At 33.6% G+C, this 24,159-nt stretch overlaps 1 protein-coding gene across 7 annotated transcripts in view; it reads right to left on the bottom strand.

Moving 5' to 3' along the window:
• Positions 1-1,360: 1,360 nt before the first annotated feature.
• LOC122576650 (protein Gawky) overlaps positions 1,361-24,159 on the bottom strand; it is a 34,072-nt gene continuing 11,273 nt past the window's right edge. For 3 of the 7 annotated variants that reach the window (XM_043747242.1, XM_043747240.1, XM_043747241.1), the window contains 12 exons: positions 20,843-22,870; positions 20,351-20,718; positions 19,889-20,222; positions 19,051-19,575; positions 17,528-17,904; positions 17,017-17,214; positions 16,375-16,530; positions 15,785-16,261; positions 15,272-15,607; positions 14,300-14,529; positions 13,767-14,130; positions 1,361-13,029 (listed from right to left, as the gene is read on the bottom strand). In XM_043747242.1, the coding sequence (XP_043603177.1) occupies positions 12,688-13,029; positions 13,767-14,130; positions 14,300-14,529; positions 15,272-15,607; positions 15,785-16,261; positions 16,375-16,530; positions 17,017-17,214; positions 17,528-17,904; positions 19,051-19,575; positions 19,889-20,222; positions 20,351-20,718; positions 20,843-22,870 (5,735 nt within the window). In that variant the 3' untranslated portion in view covers positions 1,361-12,687. Of the gene's footprint in view, positions 13,030-13,766; positions 14,131-14,299; positions 14,530-14,779; positions 14,902-15,271; positions 15,608-15,784; positions 16,262-16,374; positions 16,531-17,016; positions 17,215-17,527; positions 17,905-19,050; positions 19,576-19,888; positions 20,223-20,350; positions 20,719-20,842; positions 22,871-24,159 lie in introns of those variants that run through there. The other 4 variants (XM_043747246.1, XM_043747243.1, XM_043747244.1 and 1 more) reach the window with 4 other exon arrangements.

The following is a 24,159-nucleotide window of genomic DNA, read 5'->3' on the forward strand; positions in this document are numbered from 1 at the left end:
GGGGGGGGTGGGTGGGTGAGTGTCTGTGTGTACGTTTCTGCGGACGCGTAGGGTTATATTATCCACGAATATGCATACACATATACGTGTACGCAGCATGTAGTGTATATACGTGTAGACAAACAATGTATACATAAATGTCTGTTCACTTTTTCTTTATCATTGATAAATCCTAAACTATTAATAAGTATGTATGTGTGTATGTGCGTGTGTCTTATGTGTGTATTGCGCGCGCGCTCGTACGTGCGTGCCTGCGTGTGTCCCAGTATTTACTATATTTACTATCCTCCTTCCCTATATTGTTCACATGTTAATAGTTAAAAATGACAAGTTTAAACTTTACTCCTCGGACCTCGATTTTCACTTCGTTTTCCTTTCTTTTCATTTAGAACCCCTTTCGGGATGCTGTTCTCTTTCGAAGCGTGTGCACAAGGGGTACTTCTCCTAAATCTAACAAATAACATGACACTAACTTTCTGTAATATCTTTAGAACCTTCCATGTTTGCTAATTACGAAATCAGTGCATGGCACTTCCATCTTCATTGAATGGTCCTAGGTTGCAAAACGCGCATTGCAGCCATCTTTTTATTTTTTCTCGCTCATTCATTTTTTACAACAGAGAAATTACTTCATCTTCGACTTTTTCCTAATATCTTATGAAATCAGCGTTTTTCGTATATTTCTTCAATGTATATTTATATTATACGTATATAATTAATTTAAAAAAACAGCATCTTACAAACACGTATTAAATTAACTTCATAACTAGATTAGACAATAAATGTGCGTAAAAGCTTCATTTAAAATTTCACATGCTTACATTCATAATAAGTGAAAATATCATCTATAGATTGTACATTAAATCTGAATTATTTGGCCCTGATCACTTCGTATGTACAAACATTTCAGTTTCCGTATGTTCAAAATTTAATTGGTCACGATTAACTAATAAATAATATGCACGGAAAAAGAATGGGGATCATACTTATTTATAATTCTTGGATATGTTAACAGCCGAATAACGACCAGATACATATCGTTAATTACTATTAGGCATCTAGACTTAGTTATATTTCTTTTTTTACTTTATAGGTTACTTGCCACATGTTCTAATTTCGATTATTTCTTTCCAAGAAACCCTTCGAAAGGTTCCGGAATTTTTCGAATTCATTTCGATTTGGAAAACACTCGGAAAATACTTTCGTTCTTTCAATTACTTTTCTGACTCAATTAGTTTAGGTTAAATTCCGGTTCGAAAATTGTGCGAAATATTTCGAGGAGTTTTGCTCACTCTTCCCAAATTTATTTACATTCGCCATTAATAATTTCGTATTTAGGCAACAAAAAAGAAATATGTCGTTTATTTCGAAACGATTTTGAAATTTTTAAATTTATTCAAATACTTTTCTATTTTTCGAAATCTATTACAATAGAATAACAAAATTTAATATTCCGATCTTCCGCATATTTTAAGTCATATATTTCCCTGATATTACAAGTGAAACGCTTTTCCTTATCTTTTTACATTTTCTTTCTTTGCTATTCGTATCATTTTGAATTTTCGAATAAAATTTCGAAGAATCGTTTTAATCAAACTTATTGATACGAACGTTTCAAATCACTACATATATATACAACTCTAAGTAATAATGTCGCGACAACCAACGAAATCTTTGGGGAAGATTTACAAAAGGTTAGTTCTCAGAGTTCTCGCGTTTTCGATATATCGAGAAAAAGCTATATTTCGATCATACTCAGCGAGGTGCGTAAGACGTAAAAGGAAAGAGAGAGATATTAACGTTTACCTTAACATTTAACATTCCAGATAAAAATAACAGTTGGCTTACATTTTCGGACATATATTAAAATCGATTTTCTAAGCACATTTCGTTTATATTTCTTTCAGAAATACAAAGAACTGTAGAGTTCTCTTGGAGGAAGGGGAGAAAAGATGAAGAAGAGTAATTAAAATTTGAACACACGCATTCGCGATCTTTAAATAATACTGTATCACAATTAAAACAAATCAGACTATAGGGATATAATTATTACTAATAGATTGCAACGCAATGAGCATAGGTATGCGAAAGTTTAATCATTTAAAAGATTAATTAAAAAGAAAGGTTTTATAACGATGTTTAATAATATCATTTATCTCTGTTAATATTGCATTACACCTAATATTCTTTATATATTATAACAAAATTGTCGAACATAAAACTATTTATGTATGTATAACTGTTCATTTCAATTTCACCGGCATCGTCGGCTATTCGCCATATTGCGCCACTTTCCTGTATGACTATATAAAATATTTCTAAAACTTCGTTTACCATTAAATTTAGTGACTTGAGAAATCAAATTTACAATTATAAGAATAATATTCACAGTAATACATTATTAAAACGTTATGCGTTAAAAATACAAAGAAACATATAAATTAACTATTTCAAATATATGTCAATTGTTGTTTTCCTAAAATAAATTCAAGTATTCGTATCAATCTTTCCTCCGTAAAGACACATTCGTTAACAAGTTTCGAATTATCAAGAGCCTTTTGTTTTGACTAAATTTATTCTGTTTGTAATAGTTATTGTGGTTAGAATTTTTCCTTATCCACGTCACATGTTTATTTTTCTTTCCCGTCCGCTTGTTATTATCAAATTAATAAATGGCACATGCCCCAAATGCACACGCGTGTGTATTCAAGAAAAAGAGGGGAAAACGATTCATCCCGAAAGAGAAGAGTATGCGCATATGTGTACGTTTTCCTACTGGCGCGTGTGTACGCATGCGCTCGAAATACGTAAACTGACCACCGAGAAACCTCAACTAATACACGCACCAATTAATTGTAACACGTATATACACTTGCATATACGGACGTAAAATATACTAGATACCCCTGTGACACCTGTGTGTGCACATCGATAGTATAGCACGCATGCGTACCGATACGTCGAATGCACGAAATAAAAACGCGGTATAACACGCATGCGCGTAAGCGTATTAGAAATTCGTATCATCGTAAATCACCAAGAGTGGTGCATATGCGCACAAGTATGCATACGCCTGTTATTGGCTGTATTCCTTTAAAACTTTTCCTCCCGGTTCTTTTTTTCTCTTTTTCTCCTTTTCTTTTTCTAAACGTTCATTCGATTTGTCTCGGAATAAATATAAATGCCTAACCTTTTAGACTTAACATTCAATATACAGCATGCTTCGCTAGACACAGCCAAAAATTTGAAATGTTTAAATAGACGTAAAATGGGTAATAATGTCGTCGCTAATAACTCCCTAAAGAAAGTTACATAGGTCAGAAACAATTACAATTTGGCGTTAATCGAACCGATTTGTTGCCATCATTTTATATTAGTCAAAAATATAATTTCACGAATTACATGGTTCTAAAGATGAATAATTTATCTTACGCAGAAGACGAATAAGTTCTCACGAAAATTATGAGTCTTTTCATTTTTTAAATTTCGAACTTGTTCTTTCTTTTTCTCTTTAAATTTAATCTAAATTATTAGTATTAGATCGAATGGTATTTAATATCAATATCACATTAGAGTTTTAACAAGAAAAATAAATATAGACGAGATGGCGTCGCGATCTCGTGCGGTTTCAAAAGAACACAGACAATAAGTGCAATAAAGTACATACGCGTTTGTGTAATGAACAGAAAATTAAGCGGAGAAGGTGTAGGAGGTTAACGAGAGAAATAAAAGGAGAACAACAAATTAAATACAATTAGATCTACAGACGAAAAATAGTGAAAACAAGGAGATAAGAAGGGAAAAAGAATACGTAGTTTCAGCGCATGCGCACAAGAGATTGTAGTGTTACATAGCTGATTGGTCTTAAATATAGCATGCTAACTCTAGTATTTTGAAATATGCCTTTTTATAAAATAATAATTAACGACACTGAGGTAAGTGGCTATTAGATTAAGCTTACTTGTTACTTATTTTCATTCACCTATTCACACATTTTTCCGGTGATATGTATCAGAAATTAATTCGTTTTTTTAAATATAACAAAACTAATCTTTTCTTTCTTCATTGTTTGAAACGTTTATAAGTAAATCACAAGATTTTTAGTTTTATAGATACATTTTGCATCATTGAAACGCATCTTATTTGTCCGAAAAGTACTTAAAAGGCAAAGCATGTTAGAATATTTACAAGCCTCGAAGGAAATAATACCAGCGTTTTTATTCGATCGAATCATCAAATGTTTTATGAAAATAGACCATCATCTGTAATCGAATAATTGAAATGTTTTTTCCTAAGATATCAAATATAAACTATGTCTATATATACAAAGCAAAAGAAAATAGTACGAGAGATTATTAAGGCAATAGAAGATTCTAATTAACGTTCTAAATTTTTAAATCTTTTAAATTAACAATACGACGAACAAAACACGACAGAGACGATAAATTAATAATACTAATTTATAATGCTTTGCTTCTAGGACAATTGGTTAGCAACAGAATTGAAGAAAACTATACAAAGTCCAGTTATAACTTTCAAGTAAACTTATTCGAGAAGATTGCAATAAAAAGACGACCGTTCAGGAAAGTGTCCAGGTGTTTATAGTATAAAACTATAGAGATGTGTGTGTGTGTGTGTTTGTTTGTGTCGTATGTATATTATACGTATATAATTAACCCCCAGTGTCGTAAAAATCCCACACGTGTACCAGTATTATTTTATTTTAATTTAGTTTATAAAACGATTGCAAGCGTTTGTCGATCATGCTTGAAGTGTGCTGCCGCCTATCTTCAAGATAAAGGACAATGAATTGTTTCTTATGTTTTATCTCAAATGAAAAAGAGAAACCATTATCGTTGGAAGTACCAGCGCTAGTACAAATTTAGTTCCCGTCTCGTAATCTAAATTTACGTTCCATTCTGGAACAGCAAAAAAGGTACACTCATAATGTTCGAACGCCCTCAGACCTCTATTATTCGTAATATTATCAATAATGTTATCTATTATTCGTTACCATTAATATTATCACTAGCAATTCTTATATGACTGCTGCTTTCCTAAAACATTATACTACTGCTGCCGTCATGATAATCCTTGTTAATTAGCAAGTATTACCACTGCCGCTTGTTAATATCACTACCACTAATATAAATTGCAATTACTTTAATACTCTAATATTTCATTACTATCGTTATTATCGTCTTCTTGATCATCACTCTATTATTATTGTTTTTACGGATTATTGATTAATGAATATCATAATCAGCAACAATTATGTTTTTGTTTATATTACATAAATAGCATTATCATTAACCCCTTATTATTATATCGTGATTAACTTTTTATTCCGTTCACGGTATCCTGACTACTGCGACAGGCGTTTCTCTATTATTAATATCGTGTACCACCACCACTACTAGGTATGATTTATCGTTACTGCTACTATTAACTGTGCAACGACAGTAACAGCGTCATGATAATAAGTAATGATAATGTTTACTAACTGTAACAAAAAGATTGGTGATAATACAATGGCAATGTTAATAATAATAATAGCAGAAATTAACAGCACCAACAGTTATCCTAGTACTCTTTAATATTAATCATCAGTAATAGTAGTTGTGTGTAACACTAACAATAGTTACGACCATAATAATAGTAACAATAATGGTAATGATGCGTTACTATACTATACTGAACAGTAGAAATAAGAATTGTATTACTGCGATAGAAAGCAGTAGAGAGTGGCAATAGTAGAAGCTGAAACAGCGATAGTAACCAGCGTTAGTAGTAGCAAAACGTAAGAGCAGCTAAATATAACGAGAAATAAGATTAGAATCGATAGTAGTAGCCACAGCTGTAATAGAAATCAAACGAAATTAATGGCAGCAATAGCAGCAACAATAATCGCAAAAATGGTGATAATCCACACAGCGATAATGTAATTACAAAGATGTCAATTGTAGTAGTAGCAAAGGCAGTAATAATAATAGTGGTAACATTATCATTACTCTATTATCACATTACACAATATTGCCGCTATTACTATCATTGTCGCGCCACTACTATCGTTGTAATTGCTATAACTACGATTATCATTCCTTTCATATGCAACCTCGTTGAAATTACAACTTATTTCTTTTAATACTGCTGTTAGAACTATTGTTGCCGCTGATACTATTACCACTTCGATTGCTATATTTGTTACACGATTGCTAGCGTTATCTTCATTTTTTTTTTTTCATTTTTTTACTCATCATTATTTATTATCATCATAGCTATTGTTGTTGCTGTTATTAAGTGTTATAAATATTATTTATCATTTAACGTTACTATTATTATTACTGTTACTACTATTAATTCCACTACTATTGCTGCTACTGCTACTACTACCACTAACTGTACCTATTTAGTTCTACGACTACTTCTACTATTATTATTATTTATTATTATTGTTGTTACAATTCAGTGATTCCACCGTGGAACCTGGATAAAAGCTTAGTGTCAACTAATTTCGATGAATCGTAGAGGCAGCTTTTTCCAAGCATTAAGATATAAAATTTGTGAATTATACGTGTATTATTGAATCACCTGAAATCACACACACGGTATTCAGTTAAGCATATAGGTGAAATCTGAGTCGCGAAACTGAACGTAAGTCTTCGGATTGAACTGCCATAAATAGAAAGAGTCAACTAACGAAAATGCACTCTCACCCTTCTAGTATGTCAAAATAAGAAAGAAACCCTTTAGATGCATTGTTAACTACCTTCGTTGGAATAAGATAATAACAATTTCGTCTTTTTACTTTCTTCTCCTTTTTCTTAAGACGATTACGCGATGTTATATGTTTCAAGTTGTAGGGTCAACTATTCATCAACTTGTTTAAAAAATTGTCTAATAATTTATTTAATACGCGAATATTCTTATATTAACAATGAGAATGTTAATGTAATAGAGAAATATCGATAAACGTATTCGAAAACATTACAAAATGAACATAGTTGATATATTTCAATAAATTTCCACCCATTTTAGTTGCGTCAAAGTTAAATATATATGTAGTACATAGATGTTGGCGAAGATTTTCGTAAAAAACGAAGACATTTTCTACTAATTGTAAGCCAAATACTGTTCATCTCACTTAATAAAGCTATATTAAACAGAAAATTCGATTAAAAGAAGAAAAAAGGAAAACGAACTAAAATTTCATCGTTCGTCATCGAATATTACGAATGTTAGTCTACCATAATACCTAATCTCACCTCGTAAAACGTTCGCTTTTTATTCCTAACGTCAGTAGTTAATTACAAACATTTCCTAACATCGATCCTCTTTGGTTTACCAAACATACTATTCGACATTTGTTTGTATGTATTTTAAGTAGTTCTCTACCTACTTACACACTTTATCGATAAACAGTGTGCAAATAAATTCATTAAGTCTTATAATTTTTTGAATAATCATAGAATTCTAACGTATCCATTCCTCGAATTTTTGATTTTTTCTTCTTTTTTTCCTTTTTTAATGAATTAAACCCTTAAACATTTCAGGTAGTCCCAAAACTAAATTTATTAGGACCCTTTTGATCCCATCATTTGTTTCATTATTATACGAGAAAAACCTAACCTTCTGATTTAGGAAATCGATCTACGGATAGTTTGATTACTTATCATAGTTTTTAATGACTCGAATTCATTAACGTTTGAGGAATACTCGTTATGCATATATATGTTTATATATATATATATATATCAATAAAACTTAGAACACACAGAATGACTTAAATATCTGTAACACGCAAAATGCTAAAAAGTCATGAAAAATAATCAAATCCCAGAAGATCAAGAAAATCTCACGTTAATTATTTGAAATGCATCGGCACTTGAGAGAGATTGACCTTTAAACCTTTATGTAGGTACACACGTTATGCGTATGTTCACGGCAAGATCTATGGATCTGCTTTTAACAGCAGACTCGAAAGAAAAAAGAGAAAAGAACTTTTTCTTTAGTCTCGCGGCTGAACAAAACCGAGAAGATCTGAGGGCGTTGGATATATATTTCAGAGATATATCAGAATGTTGGAAAGAAAATATTGTGCAATGAATACTAAACACTCTTTTTCCCATCGGTATGGTTATCAGTCCATTCAGGTACCTTTGACGTTGAAAACATACACATACACACATGCGCGCTCGCTCGCTCGCTCATTGGCGCGCGCGCGCGCGCGCAATCACATTCCCTTGCACACGTAGGCATGCACGCATTAACTTCTCATGACACGCGCGTGCGCGCGCACGCAACGGAGGGGCAGAGGGAATGAACTCATTTTTACCCCTTCCTTTAACCGAACCTCCTCCCAATGGTCCAATCAGAACTTCAAAACATTATATTCATCAACGTCTGTTTTTGTTCTATCGAATTTTCGAGATTCACTTCTTGTTTAGGTGTGAGATATATAGTGACGAAGTAAGGTATTAGTCGTGCTCGATCACAAACAACGAATAATATTCAAACGGGCAAAAGGAATGCCCGGTCAAGTCATTTCCAAATTTAAATGCAATCTTTGTATCATATATGTACATACTGTAAAATTAAACTACATTTATATCTTTCTGTATCTTGTATATATAATTATTTGTAACGTTAAAGAACAGAAAAGAATATGTAATAAAGAGGAAAGTTAAAAGTGTAACAAACAAACAAATAAACAGAAAATTGTTACGACGCTCGTTCTATCTTTCCTTTTTTCAGAATCAACATCTTTCTGATGTTTGTTCAAGCAGATATCTAGTATAATAAGACTCATTAATTGCACAGATTTATTGATATAGTTCAGCAAATTAAGCTTTAGCGAGAATGGCGGGAATGCCCGTCATTGTAATTGTAAGATAATCAAATGTTACACAAATGCAAACTTAGAATCAGTGTCTGCATGAAAATTCCAGTTCCCTCACTTTTTGAGTAATCTTTTATGAAATCAGTAAAATTTAAATCGATCACATCCATTTCATTCAGTTATTCGTAATTTATTTACAAATCATTAGTGAATCCTTCTTTAACATAGTCGCAAAGCCAAAATTGTCAAACTATGTACACAATCATCTGGCTTGCGATAAGTTTCCTTTCGAAACTTGTACGATTTCGATTTATGTTTTAATTAATCCCAATCAACAAAACCAACAGAGAATTGAATCTACAAAAACGAAATCCTACCACTTATCAAATGCGAGAAAAGAATATAAATAAGAATTGAAGTCTTCATAGTTTCCACTCTATCATAATAAAAGAAACGTTTAATAGATATGTAACATTTTTGTCATAAAAATAAATCATGTCCAGGAACTGTACTAACATTGTACTATAATACTTAAACGATATTTAATTCCGGTTATTTTCTAAATGATAATACCATTTACTACTACGATATTGTAGTTACTTTTAGCTTTGGGAGGGAATCTGAAGGGTCTAACAATGAATTTAATTACAAAATATAGAGCGATATAAAAATAAAGACGTATATAAATATAGTATACGTATTATGTGATGTTGGAAAGCTGGCGTTCTCTAATGCTTCCAAAGCTTTTAGTTTCTCGGCGGCATTAGTAGTATTTTAGATCATTTGGTGCAGTCTATTCTACACCAACGTTTTGAAGTTTGTCACACATTTGCACACGTGTTAAATATATGTCACTTGAATAGATGTTAAATAAAACACTGTCAATAACAAAAATTCGTGTAGCCTGCCTTTGTGACTGCGCGTCATGACTAATCCAATCCATTGCATCGCGCATTTCTTCTGCGCATCAACGTTCTAGCAGTACGCAATATAAGCACACGATAATCTCGAATCCATAAAGCAACTTTTCTGAGTGTCCTCACTAACCACATCCTAAATTAAATTATTTTATTTTTGTGTTTGCAAATATCATCAGCATGATAGAGAGCATTATTATTTAACTCAAAATAATTTGATCAAGGCTGATAAGAATAACACAAATTTTAAAAGTTTCATCTTTTTTGCAACGAAAATGATATCTAATTGTCCACTCATTCAAAATGTAAAAGAACTTAAAATATTTTTAGTATAAATAATTGAAGAATATATATAGTAGATTTAACCCATGTATAGAGCAATTAATGAGTCTCTATTATACAATATAAAGTACTAGGTATGCTATTAATAATAGATTAATATTGTTACAATTTTTCTATGCCTTTTAATCGATGTCACTAAATATTATTTAGCACTTAAAATATCTTCTATTTTATATATATATAATAACTGGAAAGAGAACTAATATTACACAGTATGTTACTAGACTAAAAATCACGCATAAATACTACCGTATCGTTTGATGAATTTAAACCGAAATAGGTAGAAGAATAATATTCTCTGTTTGAAAAAAGTATTGAGACAGTGTAGTAAATAAGTTATCATTAAAAAATTGTCTCAGATTGTCAAGTTACCAACTATAGATTCTATAGATAGAACTATAGATAGATAGTAAAAGAAAAACTCAAAATTTTTAAAATAGAAATTTTGCGTCACTGTATAATTGGAAATACCATTCACTCGAAAATTCGAAGTCATTCTGAAAACTTTAATTAGGATTTCAGCTTTCTTAAATGCTTTTCTTTTTTGTCTCTTAATATTAACCAATGGGAAGTGGCATATTCTTCTCCTCAGTATCGTTCATTTTGCAGAGGGGAGTGAGAAAGAGAAGAGAGAAAGACAAAGACACACACAGATAGGCAGACAACAGACAAAGATAGCTAGAGAAAAACATCGAATTACCATATTCGTTATAACTCTATAATTAGTAAATGGTAAAGAGACACGCTGGACATTGGCACGACGGGTGGCATTTAGATTTAATATATGTAGAATAAAATTTACGTTATTGCGATAACATTTGATATCGTTTTTGTTGTCGTCGCAAGAACTCGGACCCCGATTTATCATCCCATTAAAAGTTTATGGGCGTTTTACGATAGAGAATCGATTTTTAGCTAAAATAGCGATCTCCGAATATCTCATAGAAGATCACGATATCTGCCAATACTACACTTCTTAGCTAGTGAAGCTATTGATTCAAATTTTTTATAATCATAGTTTTATTACAATATTATTCATATAATCTCGACTTGCTCGTTGGAATAACAATATGCAAATAAAAGCAAATTACTAATCGTATTACTATCGTTAATTTTGTGGCAACAATAACCAAATTTTCTATATTGATAATTGTTGCCATGTGAAGGAAAAATTCACTAAAAATTCGATTCTATATCACCGTTGCTAATGGAAGAGGTATGTATAGCCCAAAGCATCGACGTGGATCCTCGCTTATTAATTTCTTTAAGAGGTAACGTTCCTCCTCCCTTTTTTTTTTCTTTTTTTTTCTATATTTTTTCTTTTCATTCATATCTTATTCATTCTTTCTGCTTGTTTTTGTTTTGATTAGATTGGTACAGTCTACGTTTGATACGCATGGCAGTCTCGATTAGAGGAAACTGTTCAGAGCAAAAAAGTGGAACACTCGTGAGACCATTGATCATAATTTACTTTCTTACACGCGCATCCTTAAGAAAGTGTTGGCGACGCCATTATTTAGATTAGCCAATGTATCATTTTTTCAAAGCTAATGGCTGCGGTGTATGCGCGTACCCTTTTAACTTTCCTATTGTTTTCTGTGCTCCGATCCTCAAAATATGTAACAGGAGCTAGAATTTATACTATTTTTCATAAAATTACCTACACAACGATGTTTTAATATATGATATATTGGTGCGCAATGTTGGCAAGTTATAAATTATTTTGATCAAAATGAACTTGTAATACACGTCGATATTGAGAAAAATGAAATATAAATTATTGCTATATTCAAACATGAAAAAATATGAAAGCAGCATAATTTATATTCATACAAATCTTCTTCTGTATGTATTATATAATTTATGTATTCATAATGCAATGAATACATCAAGCGTGTACACAACATAGAAAATATTAAAACATCGAAGAATGTAGCATAACAAAGATCAACTTAAATACCTTCAACATACTAATATATATTGTTCTGAATAAACGGGATATTCGATTGAAACATTAATGAGAACACGACCTGAATGGGAAGAATACTAATTCAGTAATTGAAAGATCATGAAAAACGTGCCTATTAGAGATGGGTGCGCACTATGTATACACATACGCGCGTATTATATCAGATGAAATTAATATTATTTCAAGATATCAAAATACCAAAATACCAAAATGAACTGCGACAGAAGCAATATCGTAACGTCAATACTAATTTAGTATTACGTCGTACGTACGTACTTAATGTGTAGTACGCGCGATATAATAAACAGCATTCTCTCGTGCCTATTATTAAATGTAGTCGGCATTACACCAAACAATTAATAAAGCACGGCGCACGCCAAAAGCCTTGAAATTCATGATATACCCTCCCTTATCCCCATTATCCCCGAATCCCAAATTGAAAAATCTTCTGTTGAAAAAATCAAATCAGATCCTTGTTGCTGCCGAAATTATACGCGGCACTGATTTAAGTAACTTCATCGCGAGAACCGGCCCATCTGACAATGCGGAATATAATTGACGTATCGTGAAGTAGAAGGCTTGGTCGTCGCACGAGTGATACCGCTCCTCCGTGCGGCACTCTACATCGACTCACCTCCCAGAAGGTCTCCGGGTAAGTACGAGTTCAGAGAACTGGGCGTAGCACGTTGTTGATCATTGCTGTCAATGCCAGCGCTGCTCCAAAGAGAATTGCTACTCGGTGGAGCACCCCATAATTGGCTGGAACTACCGCCCCATGTGTCTGGTGGTGGACCAGTTTTGTTCGATGGTCGCAAGCCCCAACCTGCTCCTGTAGTAGCTCCAGCTTGTTGTTGACCTCCATGACTAAGTTGTTGCAACAAGCTGTGCACCTCGGTATCGGCTGGAGATTCTGCGAAAATTGTTGTGTTGCCCAGGACGCAATTGTTCAGAGCACCTTGTGCCTGTAAACATCATTAAACGTTTCTTTTATTAATTTTTACTTTTGATAATTTCGTAGTAGTAGATTTGTGATTTTTTTAGTCATTGTTTTATATAATATCTAAATGATAAAAATTGTACATTACACTTGTGTATATAATATATATTTATATATGTAAACAAACAAGATTTATACAATAGGATTTATTAAGTAAATCTACTAATTACTTGGGAAGAGTGCATATTCATTTACTAAAAACTGGAAATGAAAATGAACATGAAAATTGTGCACAACAATTTGTAGATATATTCAGAATTTCAAAATCACGTAAAAAGTTATATAAGGACACATTTATACGATCTTCCATACACAAACTTCCTGGAGCACCTAACATTAATACAGTTCCAGTGCATAAAAATTTTGAATTTTTAGTCTATAGATATATACGATGAATCATATATACAAATAAAAATATAGTAGGTAATACTCAACTGAACTAATTGTTGGGTGGTTAACCTAAGTTTAATTTTTTATGGTCTAAATTATACTATGCTGTATTTTTTTTTAGATCTGAATCAACAGAATCAACTATACTTTAAGATTATTCATACATAAAAAGTAAATTTTACAATAAGTGAGAATCTAATATATTTAAATACTTTCAGTTAAAGTCACAGATGCTGAACTGTAAAAGGATATAAGACCGCAAAAGGTTAATGCAATTAATGCAATAACAAAAATATGTAAAAGACACTAAACCTTAATAGCCTCATCTCTTGATGAATATTTGGTTAAAGCAATTCCATGATTAAGGTATAATCGGAAGTCTTGAACAGGACCGTGTTGCATGCAGAGGGTTTTCAAAGTAGAACCATCGATTTGAGGCGTCAGATTCTTAAGTAGTAACCAGGTAGAAACCCAGGCAGCATTTGTGCTCGATTGAAAGCCCCATGAACTGGATCTGCTGACGGTGCCAAAACCTGCCCAGCCATTGCTCGTATTTCCCGTAGTTTTGCTGCTCAAGCCTGGTGGAGGGCCACGAACCTTACTCATTGGTGCTCCCCAGAGCTCTGAAGTAACCGCAGTCGGCGGTGGAGCAGATTCACCCCAAGTGTTCTTCGAGCTGTAAATTATATTTTGTATAATTAAGATAGTTGAATAAAAATATTAAGTAGTTAGTTAACGAATCATATTAAATTAACATTTTAAATATTAAATTATAATAAAGAAAGTAATAAAAATAAAGAATATATACGTTAGGTGAAGTATTAAAATTTTAAAGCAATATTTACCTAGTAAATGCGTTTGGAGTAGTAGCAGGTGGATTGAACGTCCAAGTAGAATTACTTAAACTTGGTATTGATGTATCAGGATTGGTAGGTTGTTGTGGTGGCGGCGAAGTCTTACTACTTGAAGAAAAAATGGCATCTGGATCTTTGATCGTTGCTAAAGAAAGCGGTGAACGAACGATAGAGCCTGGAGTAATGCTTGGATCATCCTCGATGCTCTTCATCTGGGTACCCTAAAATGAAATTAAATATAGGTGGACCCGAATAAACGTCATACGTAAAAATTTTTCGTTTTTCTGTTACTCATACAAAATCTGAATTACTAAATATAATTAACGGAAAAGAGAAATTCAAATATCCTAAATCAATTTTTATTACAATAATTAATACAATTTAAAAGAAAATGAAAAATTATTTTATTAAATTTTATTAGAATACTAACATATTACCTAATCTATATATAGATAATACATATCATCTAATCTGTATTCTTTACGACAAATTAAAAAAACCCTTCATTCTTTTACTATTTTTAAGAGGTCATTTCTTATTTTGGAATTTGATTACCAGCGCGTACTCTGTTTAACCCCTTTCGACGTCAGGCACTGCGAGACAAAAATTTCGTCATACAACCAAATTTCATGACAGCAATTCTACGATTAACAAACAAATAATAACTTTATTTTCTATTAACGTAAATGAAATAATACCTTAATAATGTTTCATTATTTCAACTTTTACAACATAAAATCTGAAGATCTGAATAATTTTTATCATTTTGTGTAAACGGCATTCTATTCTTTTTATTTTATCTGCATAAATATATTTTAAATACAATTATTTCAAAGAAATCAAATGTTTCAATAATATCTTAAACTTGCGTCATAAACAATCGATTCAAAATATTGAATAACGTTTTTTTATACTGAAAAAGGTTTTCTTCACATAGGAAGTACGATATTGGAAATGGATTACCTTCCATGGCTTGCCAGGTTCAAATTCAGGTACAAGATCGGTGAAAGCAGCAGCACCAGCAGCTGCACCAGTTGGTTGCCAATCCTTTCCATCAGTGGAATCCGAGTTACCTGGGTCTGGCCATCCACTCTCTCCAAGTCTGGTGGACCATGTACCATCTCCTTGACCCAACAAAGGATTCATGTTAGGACTACTGTGTGATCGTGTTAAACCAGCCGGTGTAGCTGCTGGCTTACTGGTTGTTCCTGGTGCTCTCGAGAACTCGTTCGAAACTAACTCTCCATCTTTGTCCAAAGAAGGTAACTTCCACTGATTCAGTCTTGACTGTTGCTGACTCTATAATAAAAAATTAATTTTCACATCACAAATCTAATTATTACTCTTATCGTTTCTTTCTAATACAACAAAAATGAATTATTTCGTTCATTTTTCACGAGAAGAAATTAAAAACATTGTATATAAATTTTTCTATGAAGTATATATAACTTCTTACAAAATAAAAAATGTACTTACAACAGGAGGTTCCTTATTCATTGTCAAATCTGTGAAACTATTTTGCAAAGCTGACATAGGATCATGTACTGAGCTCTTATAGTATTCTGAGCTTTGAGATGGTGGCACAGGGTGTTGCTGCTGCTGTTGTTGCTGCTGCTGCTGCTGCTGTTGTTGCTTCATGTAAGTAGCTTGTTGCACAGCAATTTGGTTTTGAAGGTTTGCTATTTGCTGTTTTGTTTTTGTAATTTGTACACTGATCTGAAGAACAGATTGGCCATTGCCCTTCATTGTACTTTGCACAGAATGTTGTTGATGAAGCTGTTGTAAGACTTTGATTTGTTGTAATAGTTGGTTCAAAAGTATTAGAGTTTGAGGTGCAAGTGGTTGATTTAAAATTTGATGGTTTAAGTAACCTTCCTGGACGGCTAGCTGAATCTGTTGTACTAACATACGCAGTTGTTGAGTACTGGGTTGATTCTGAGGAGCTCTGGAAGCCTAGAATTAAAAAAGAAAGAATAACTATTTGCTATAAGTATAACAAATCTTAACAGACAAATTTTAAATATTTATCTGAATATCTATCAATTAACAATACTAACAACATTTACCTGATTGAAAGGTGGTTGAGGTGCATTACTACTAGGTTGTTGTTGTTGTAATGGAACAGCAGTTTGTTGCTGTTGTTGTTGTAATTTCAATAAACTTGCACTAGCAACCGATCCTCCCACACTACCAGTTGCATTTCCACTTGGCACTCCAGCACCCTATAATTAACAATTAGTACACACAAACTGTAACTTCATATGCAATATTACAGCTAATTCTAAATTTCAGTATATAAATGTCACTTAAGATATAAACATACTGGTAAGTAATGTCTATAAATACACATTTATATACACATTGCTTAACATTTGATACATTAAAAATAACATTAAGAGGTGAAAATTTATTAAGATTTGGAAAATGAATTATACGACCATAGCATAAAATAGACTAATATGTAAGAATGTGCCAATCAAAAGTGTTTTATAATTGCGAGAAAATTTACAATTAATGCAAATTTAAACGTGCAAAGCATTATGTTTATTGTGGCATATAAAAACACGTTAATATTTAAGGGATAACATAAATACGCTTGATCGTGCTTTATTATAATCAAAGTAAAAAGAAGGAGTAAACTGGCATTTAAATAATAATATGAACTGCTTCAGTTCAGAAAATTATCAAATAACTATAATAGTTTTTACCGGAGGAAAAGACATTTGCTGTGCGACGTGATTAAATCTAGGATATGCTGGCGCAGTTGTAGCTTGATTTGTCGGATCGTAAGTGGAGTGTGCGTCATGTCTTCTCCATTGGTCTAAAGGCCGCACTTGACTTAGAAGTTCCAAAGCTTCCTCTCTATTCATTTCACGAGTTCTCAGTGCCAATTCAACGTCCTCTTTCTATAAACAAAAGATAATCATTAAGTGCATTAATTAAAAGAAGGCATTAGCTTAATCAAAACATAAATATAAGAAATAAATCTGTCAAATACATTAAATTAAACCAACAACAATGATTATATCGACAAGTATCGTATCACAATAAACATTCAAAATTGTTAGATTTTTATTATTATTATATTATTATTTATATTATAATATTATTTATTATAGACAATATTAAGATGGAGATCCTATATTTCTAGTGTTTTAGTATCCTCAATTATATTTTGAAACATATTTTATTTAATCAATTTAAATAATTTATACGTACTTTGTATCCCATGTCACAAAGATATCTAAATTCCCTGCTATTCCATATAACTTCCTTTGTAAGAGTTGGTTTCGTAGGATGACCCCAACTAGGAGTAGGATCCATATCAGTATCAGCCCAGCTTCCAGTGGGCCCCATTGGTTTAGGTTTGTGCGCACTGGGTCCACCCCAAGTGCCAGGATTTAATTGAGCTTCGTTCCAGGTACTTGGTGTTTTTGGATCATCCCATGAACCTGTATCATGTGGTCCTTCAGCCCAACTACCATTTCGTCCACCAGCAGCACCAGGATGTCCCCACATTGGTCCACTAACATCTGGTTTCATTCCAGGTTGAGCTGGCATTCTATTCTGTGGCATGCCCGGAGGACATTGCATTCCTATAAGTTGCAAAAATCTAGTTCTATTAAATTCTTACAGTTCACAAAAAAGTTCCCAACCGCGAATAAAATTCAAGGAGCATGAACAATGTATATACATGTCGGGTTTGCGTTATGATTAGGGTTGGGGTTAAGGGCGTGAAACGAATCTTCGTTGTGGTTAGACATTGTCGTTATGCAATAGAGAAGATATTGACTAGAGCAAATATGATTGTTACAGATATCGACAAGTAACCGTTGTAATTAGATACTCGAGACGCTAATGTCAATGATCCTAGGTTCGATAACGAATCCGCGGTCAACGGGATAATAGATGTACGCTCTCACAAAATCTAAGTCCGACTCTTGGTTAACAAAACGTGAAATATTCACTGATCGTAAAGACATTATTCCTTCTCGTCAATGAGATCGCACGAAAAGAATGACTTTCCGTCGCGATGGTGCCACAGAGGAAAACTATGACGGGGTGTGTCCAAGGACACGAAATCATCGGATTCGTGGAGCGATGCCTTCGTTCGGAAGGTGAGGGAAATTGACGTTGCTGTTAATTGGTCAATTTCCATATCGGTGGTTAGAAAATGATGCTAACCGCCCTTGAGGGAAAGTTGCTAGCGGGAAGCGTCGTTCGTGAGGAAGTAGTTTTCCCCGGTCTTCCCGTAGTTGGGACAAAGATTGTTTGTCTGTTTGAAGGACTTTAGTTAACTAAATCTTAAGATTTATAACGGGTCCTCAGGCTAGCTGAATATGTACTGTGGAGACGCATTGACATCTGGTAATCATCTCACTCGGAGAATAGGGTCTGCATGTGGCGAGCCACGGGAGAGACCGTTGGAATGTTTACTGTCGAGTATCGCTACAACTATTTCCTTTAAGGAGAGCTATACTATTACTCCATACCTTTGTTAGACAAACGTTCATCCCTTGACCGCGGCTACGTTCGGCGACTGATTGTCGCCTCGAGCCCAAGCTCACTGTTACAAATCTTGAATAAATACAATCGGATTGAATGACGACAATTGTTTAATTACGGCTATGGTAGAATCTAGATTACAATATTACGGAATTTTCCCAAAGTTCCAAAGGAAGGCTCCGGTGTTCTTTCATCTCCGACATATATATATACATAAAGAAAGAAAACAAACAGACCTCCTCTCCCTATATTTGGTGTTGGAAGGTCCTTCCAATGAGAAACCTTACTACCAGGTATGGTCCTCTGATTAACTGCAGGATTTCCCCATAAACTTGTGCCATCGTCATAGTTTGGAACATTCCTTCTTTGTGTTGGTGGAGAAGGTTCTTCCCAACCTGATGGTTTTCCTGGCATAATATCCTTTGGTGGTGGTGCAGCCCATTGATTTATATTGGAAGGATTTAACATCTTTGTTGGAGGGCCTGAAGGATGTTGATGTCCCATTTGGTGATGTGGAGGACCTGGTGGTTGACCCCACATTGCATCCGCATTGGCACCGTTTAACCTTCCAGAAATCCCGCGGGGATCCCCACGCATGTCTGCCATCCTAGGATCACGAGCCATTGGATCCATCACACGTATGTGTTCTCGAGGATCCAAAGACATTCTGTGGTCACGGGGATCTCGCATCTCTCTAGGATCAACAGAACGGAGATCTCTAGGATCTCGATGATCGATCCTTGGATCACCCCAGTTGGATCCTATAAAATACGTCATTTGTAATTTATTTTAGAATGAGATCTTCAATAACATGAAAAGTTTTAGTTAGAAGGTTTTTATTTTCGATTAACTTTCTGAATATTGAAAAAATTTTAATATAATATATTCTTAAAAAACTGACCATATAATAAAACACATAAATGACCAGAATTTAAAGTATAATGTTTTTTTAATATTGTTCAAATTGCAATCAAATAATAATCTTTTTTATAATCATATTTCGATTTGCAAATTTTAGTGTCCAAAACAGGGAATGGAGGAAAAAGGAAAGTATTTCAATATGATAATAATTACCTCCCCACATACCAGTTTGGTTACTGGTACCAGTCGTCCATTGGCCAGCTGCAGAATTTGGTTGGGAAGATGTGGGGGCACCAGTCCACATATTAGATGTATCTGCACCTTCATCATCTTCACCCCAAGTTCCACCAATGTTTGTTGCTGGTGTATGACCCCAAGGTGTTTTAGCTTGTTGCTGAGGTGGAGGTTGACCACCATTTCTGAGATTAGCTTCCCATAAATCTGTGCCATTGTTTACCGGTGTCTTCCAGATTGGAACTCCATCTTTTGACATACTAGGTTCTGGAGATGTTGGGACATCCCAGTTTGTGTCCTGATTCACATTCTGCTATAACAGAAATGCAAAATTTGATGTTAGTATGCTACAGTACTCAAATATAAAATATAAGTGTACAAAATGACCAAAGACAGATTTATGCCTACACTAATACCTTATATGATAGCAGAGATACTCACACAACCCCAACCATCTTGACTAAAAAGTGCTTCCCTCACTGTATTTAACTGTTCTAATTGTTGCTTTGTTGAAGGATTATTGTTTGCAGGTGTATTACTACTGTTAACAGATCCCTGAGCCTGATTGTTTGACTGATTATTATTGTTACTGGAATTCGACTGTTGCTGCTGTTGTTGCTGTTGTTGGGCTGAAGTATTATTATTTTGAACAGAAGAGTTCTGACTTGATCCTCCAGGATTATTAGATTTTCCCTGTGACCATTGGTTGCTGTTTTGACTACCCTGACTTGTGCCACTTGATTGAGAAGTGGGTGGACCTGATTGTTGATTTGATTGTTGATTTGGATTGCTCACTTTATTCACGTTACCTAAGAAGTAATTATTCATCCAAACATATTCTGCTATGAAAGTCATTCCATATATTCAATTTAATACTTAAACACAAATTTAAAATTACTTAAGGAAAGAACTTAACAAATACAAAATGCTTACCTGGGACATTTTGTCCACCTGGAGGTCCCTGATTTTGATTTGAATTTGGATTTCCAGCAACGGACCTGTTTACACTGTTTCCAGTCCAATTACCAGGTGCTCCGCTACTTCCGGAAGGATTCCCAGAGTTTCCTCCCCAACCCGATTGGTTGTTGTTGTTGTTATTTGTAGTACTAGTTTGTGTAGAGCCCCAATTTGTAGTTCCACTGCTATTCAATGAATTTTCACCCCCGCCAGCCAATCTCAAAATTCCAGGAATTCCCCACCTTTTCTTATACCCCAAATTGAATTCATCAAGATCGCAAATCTGTCCAAAAAGGAGCGTTAACACGTGCTTAAGATCAGTTCTGTAAGCTTGTAAGATGTCTTTGGAAACTCCAACGGACGCTGCTATGAGATTCCTTGCACAATGAATAAGATAAGTTCGACTCACGCCATTTGCGTTGTCGACTTCCTTTCTCCCCGAGAAACTAGAAATTGGATAATTTCTAGAGGATATTTCTTCCACTGGAGTAGAAACAGTTAAATTTCCATTTGTGGTTCGTTTATCCTTTGAACCAGGAGCAGCAGCTTTATATTTTTTAAACTGATTGCAATTATGTAAGTTTACTGCAATGGCATCGATCTTCATTGCTTCATTAGAATTCTCACTGTCAATGAACTGGGCAGTTTGATACGTCGAACTGGTCAGACTGAATTGCTTAGAATTTACCAGACTTTCTGTGAAAATGTTCTCAACATTAAATCCGATAGCTTGGAGTACTTTGAATAACGTCTCTTTAGATTGATACAAATCACAGAGATTTTCTGAAGAATATTTTCCATCGATCACACCAGTGAAAGCTTGATACTTCAGCTTCGTTCGTTTAAGTAAACTAGAGCACGACAAACTAATAGAAACATCTCTTTCTATCAACTCGTGCGAATTTTGGCAATCGTAGTTTCTCTCAAAACCGCAAAAACAAAATACTCCTGTCTGAGTATAATGTTCGTCATTGAAATAGACAGCAGTTTGAGATCTGATCCTTCTTAGTTCGTTATCGTTAATCGTATTTTCACCAATGTTTCGGCATTGTATTTGTTCGTTAAAATTACCGAAACATTTCGAAGAATTATTTTCTTTTTCTTCTCCTTCTGGAAGAGAATCATTGTGATATTCCGTTAAACAGTTTGATAAACTGCCATAAAATTTGTGAGGAGTGTGCATTTGGTCGGGCCATAATATCTCGAAGTAGTTCGGCCGAGATCCAGGTACACCGATTATTCGGGATGCAGATTGGCGTGTAAGCGTCATCGTAGGCTTGCAGGTAGTCATAGTAGGAATGTAGAGAGCGAACTCGTCTTGGTTCTCCCCCTTAACCCTAAACCTATCCCCTATAGTAGACTTAGAAAGAGACTTAACAAACTCAGGGCCAAGACGCGTATACGACCCTGAGTACCTATAGCTCGCGAAATAAGTGCCCGAAGGCTCGTTAGACTTAACATTATCCTGAAATGAAAGAGCACCAACAGTAATTGTTGCCACGTCACTAATACCATTAATTACCCAGGACAACATCTCCACCGTCTTTTCTTTTAAGTTCAAAATTAATATTTTTGAGGTTCTTAGTCTCATTGCAATCGCACCACCGTCCATTTCAACGCGGAGGAAATAATGGTTACTGGTTGAGCTGAGCAATATCACAGACTTGTAGTTATCGTTATTATTACTTAGGAGGCTAGAATTAGACTTAATATTATTGTATTTGCCCGGATGAAGGCAGGATCCTAGTAAGGAGTAATTGTCAAGAGAGTCGAGAGAAAAGTGGCCTGACGAGGGGCGATCAGACTTGGGTATCCTAACTAGGCTAGGTACCCCTTCATCGATTGCGCACTTATCTCCTGTTAATCTTAGATTTACGCTTATACTTAGTACCCTAATGTTTAGTACGCTAAAGCTAGTTAGAAGATGATCTTTTGTTGGGTGTTTTGTGGTTGACGACGCCACTGACTGGCAGGTCGAGCTTCGACTGGTCAAGATAAACTTGCCTAAAACACAAAATAATATTACCTTAACAGCCAACTCTTTGATATAATTAAAATGTTATATTAAAAAAATTTCTTAAATATCATAGTAACTACCAAAATATTCCATAATCAAATAGTTATTCATAGTATTACAAATATCGAGTAGTATATATTGTAAACATTAGGTAGCTAGATACTAATTTAAAACTTTTAACGAAATATATATTAAATATATATAGGGTGTTTTGTTTACGTGGAAAAGTAGAATATTTCGCGAATATTAAAATTACCAAAAAAATGTTTTAATAAAAGTTGTTTGATTCGAAGGAGAATATCATATGATGCAAATTATTTTTTTCGCGGATAGAGTTAGTGGGGAAGATTTTAAGGTCGACTTCATTTTTTAAAATGGGACCATATATTTTTTCCATCTAGGATTCATCTTGAGATTTGCTATAAAAAAATATTAATCTATTTATGTTGAAAAACTATTAGTTTAGCAGGTGTTTTAGCTCTAATTTGTCAAATTTAACGTATGAAAGACAAAGACAACGTAAACACAGGAATACCGCTTCGCATCTTCCCTCATCTTTCATATGTTAAATTTGACACATTAGAGCTAAAACATCTGCTAAACTAATAGTGTAGTTTCGACATAAATAAATTAATACTTCTTTATACGAAATGCCGAGATGGATCGATTAATGTATTAAAACATATATGACTCTATTTTTAAAAATGAAGTTGATTTTAAAATCTCCTCTACTACTCTAACTACAAAAAAATAATTTGTGATACCGTTTCCAATTAAACGAAATAGCCTATATTAAACATATTATCATTTGTTGCCACGGCGTAATAAATATTCCCTTTTAATATTGAAATATATTTATTTTAATAATGTTAAATGAAAACAGTTATTTTCTTTGAATAAACAGATTATTTAATATTAAATCTTGAGAAAAATGATTAAACTATAAAAAGACAAACTGTTGGTCCCGCTAAAGTTCCGATCTGTACCAAAATGGCTCCTTGTAACACTAGCGCCGCCTATTTCACGTTAGAAAGGCTTTAAGCAAGAGACATTAAATCGTTAAAGCAAAATGTTGTAGTAGTTATGTAAAAAATTTCATACTATTGATTACTTTTTTCATAGTATCGATTCTGTATGATTTTATTGATAACGCTTTAATAGTATGTAGACATTAAAGTACAATCTACCGTAAAACAATCTCAATTTTTTATCGACATACTTATGATAATTATCTTACAGACTTTTATACCTATCATTGAAGATTTGAATACAAAGA

Source organism: Bombus pyrosoma, linkage group LG16 (genome assembly GCF_014825855.1).
Source record: "Bombus pyrosoma isolate SC7728 linkage group LG16, ASM1482585v1, whole genome shotgun sequence".
Lineage (NCBI taxonomy): Eukaryota > Metazoa > Arthropoda > Insecta > Hymenoptera > Apidae > Bombus > Bombus pyrosoma.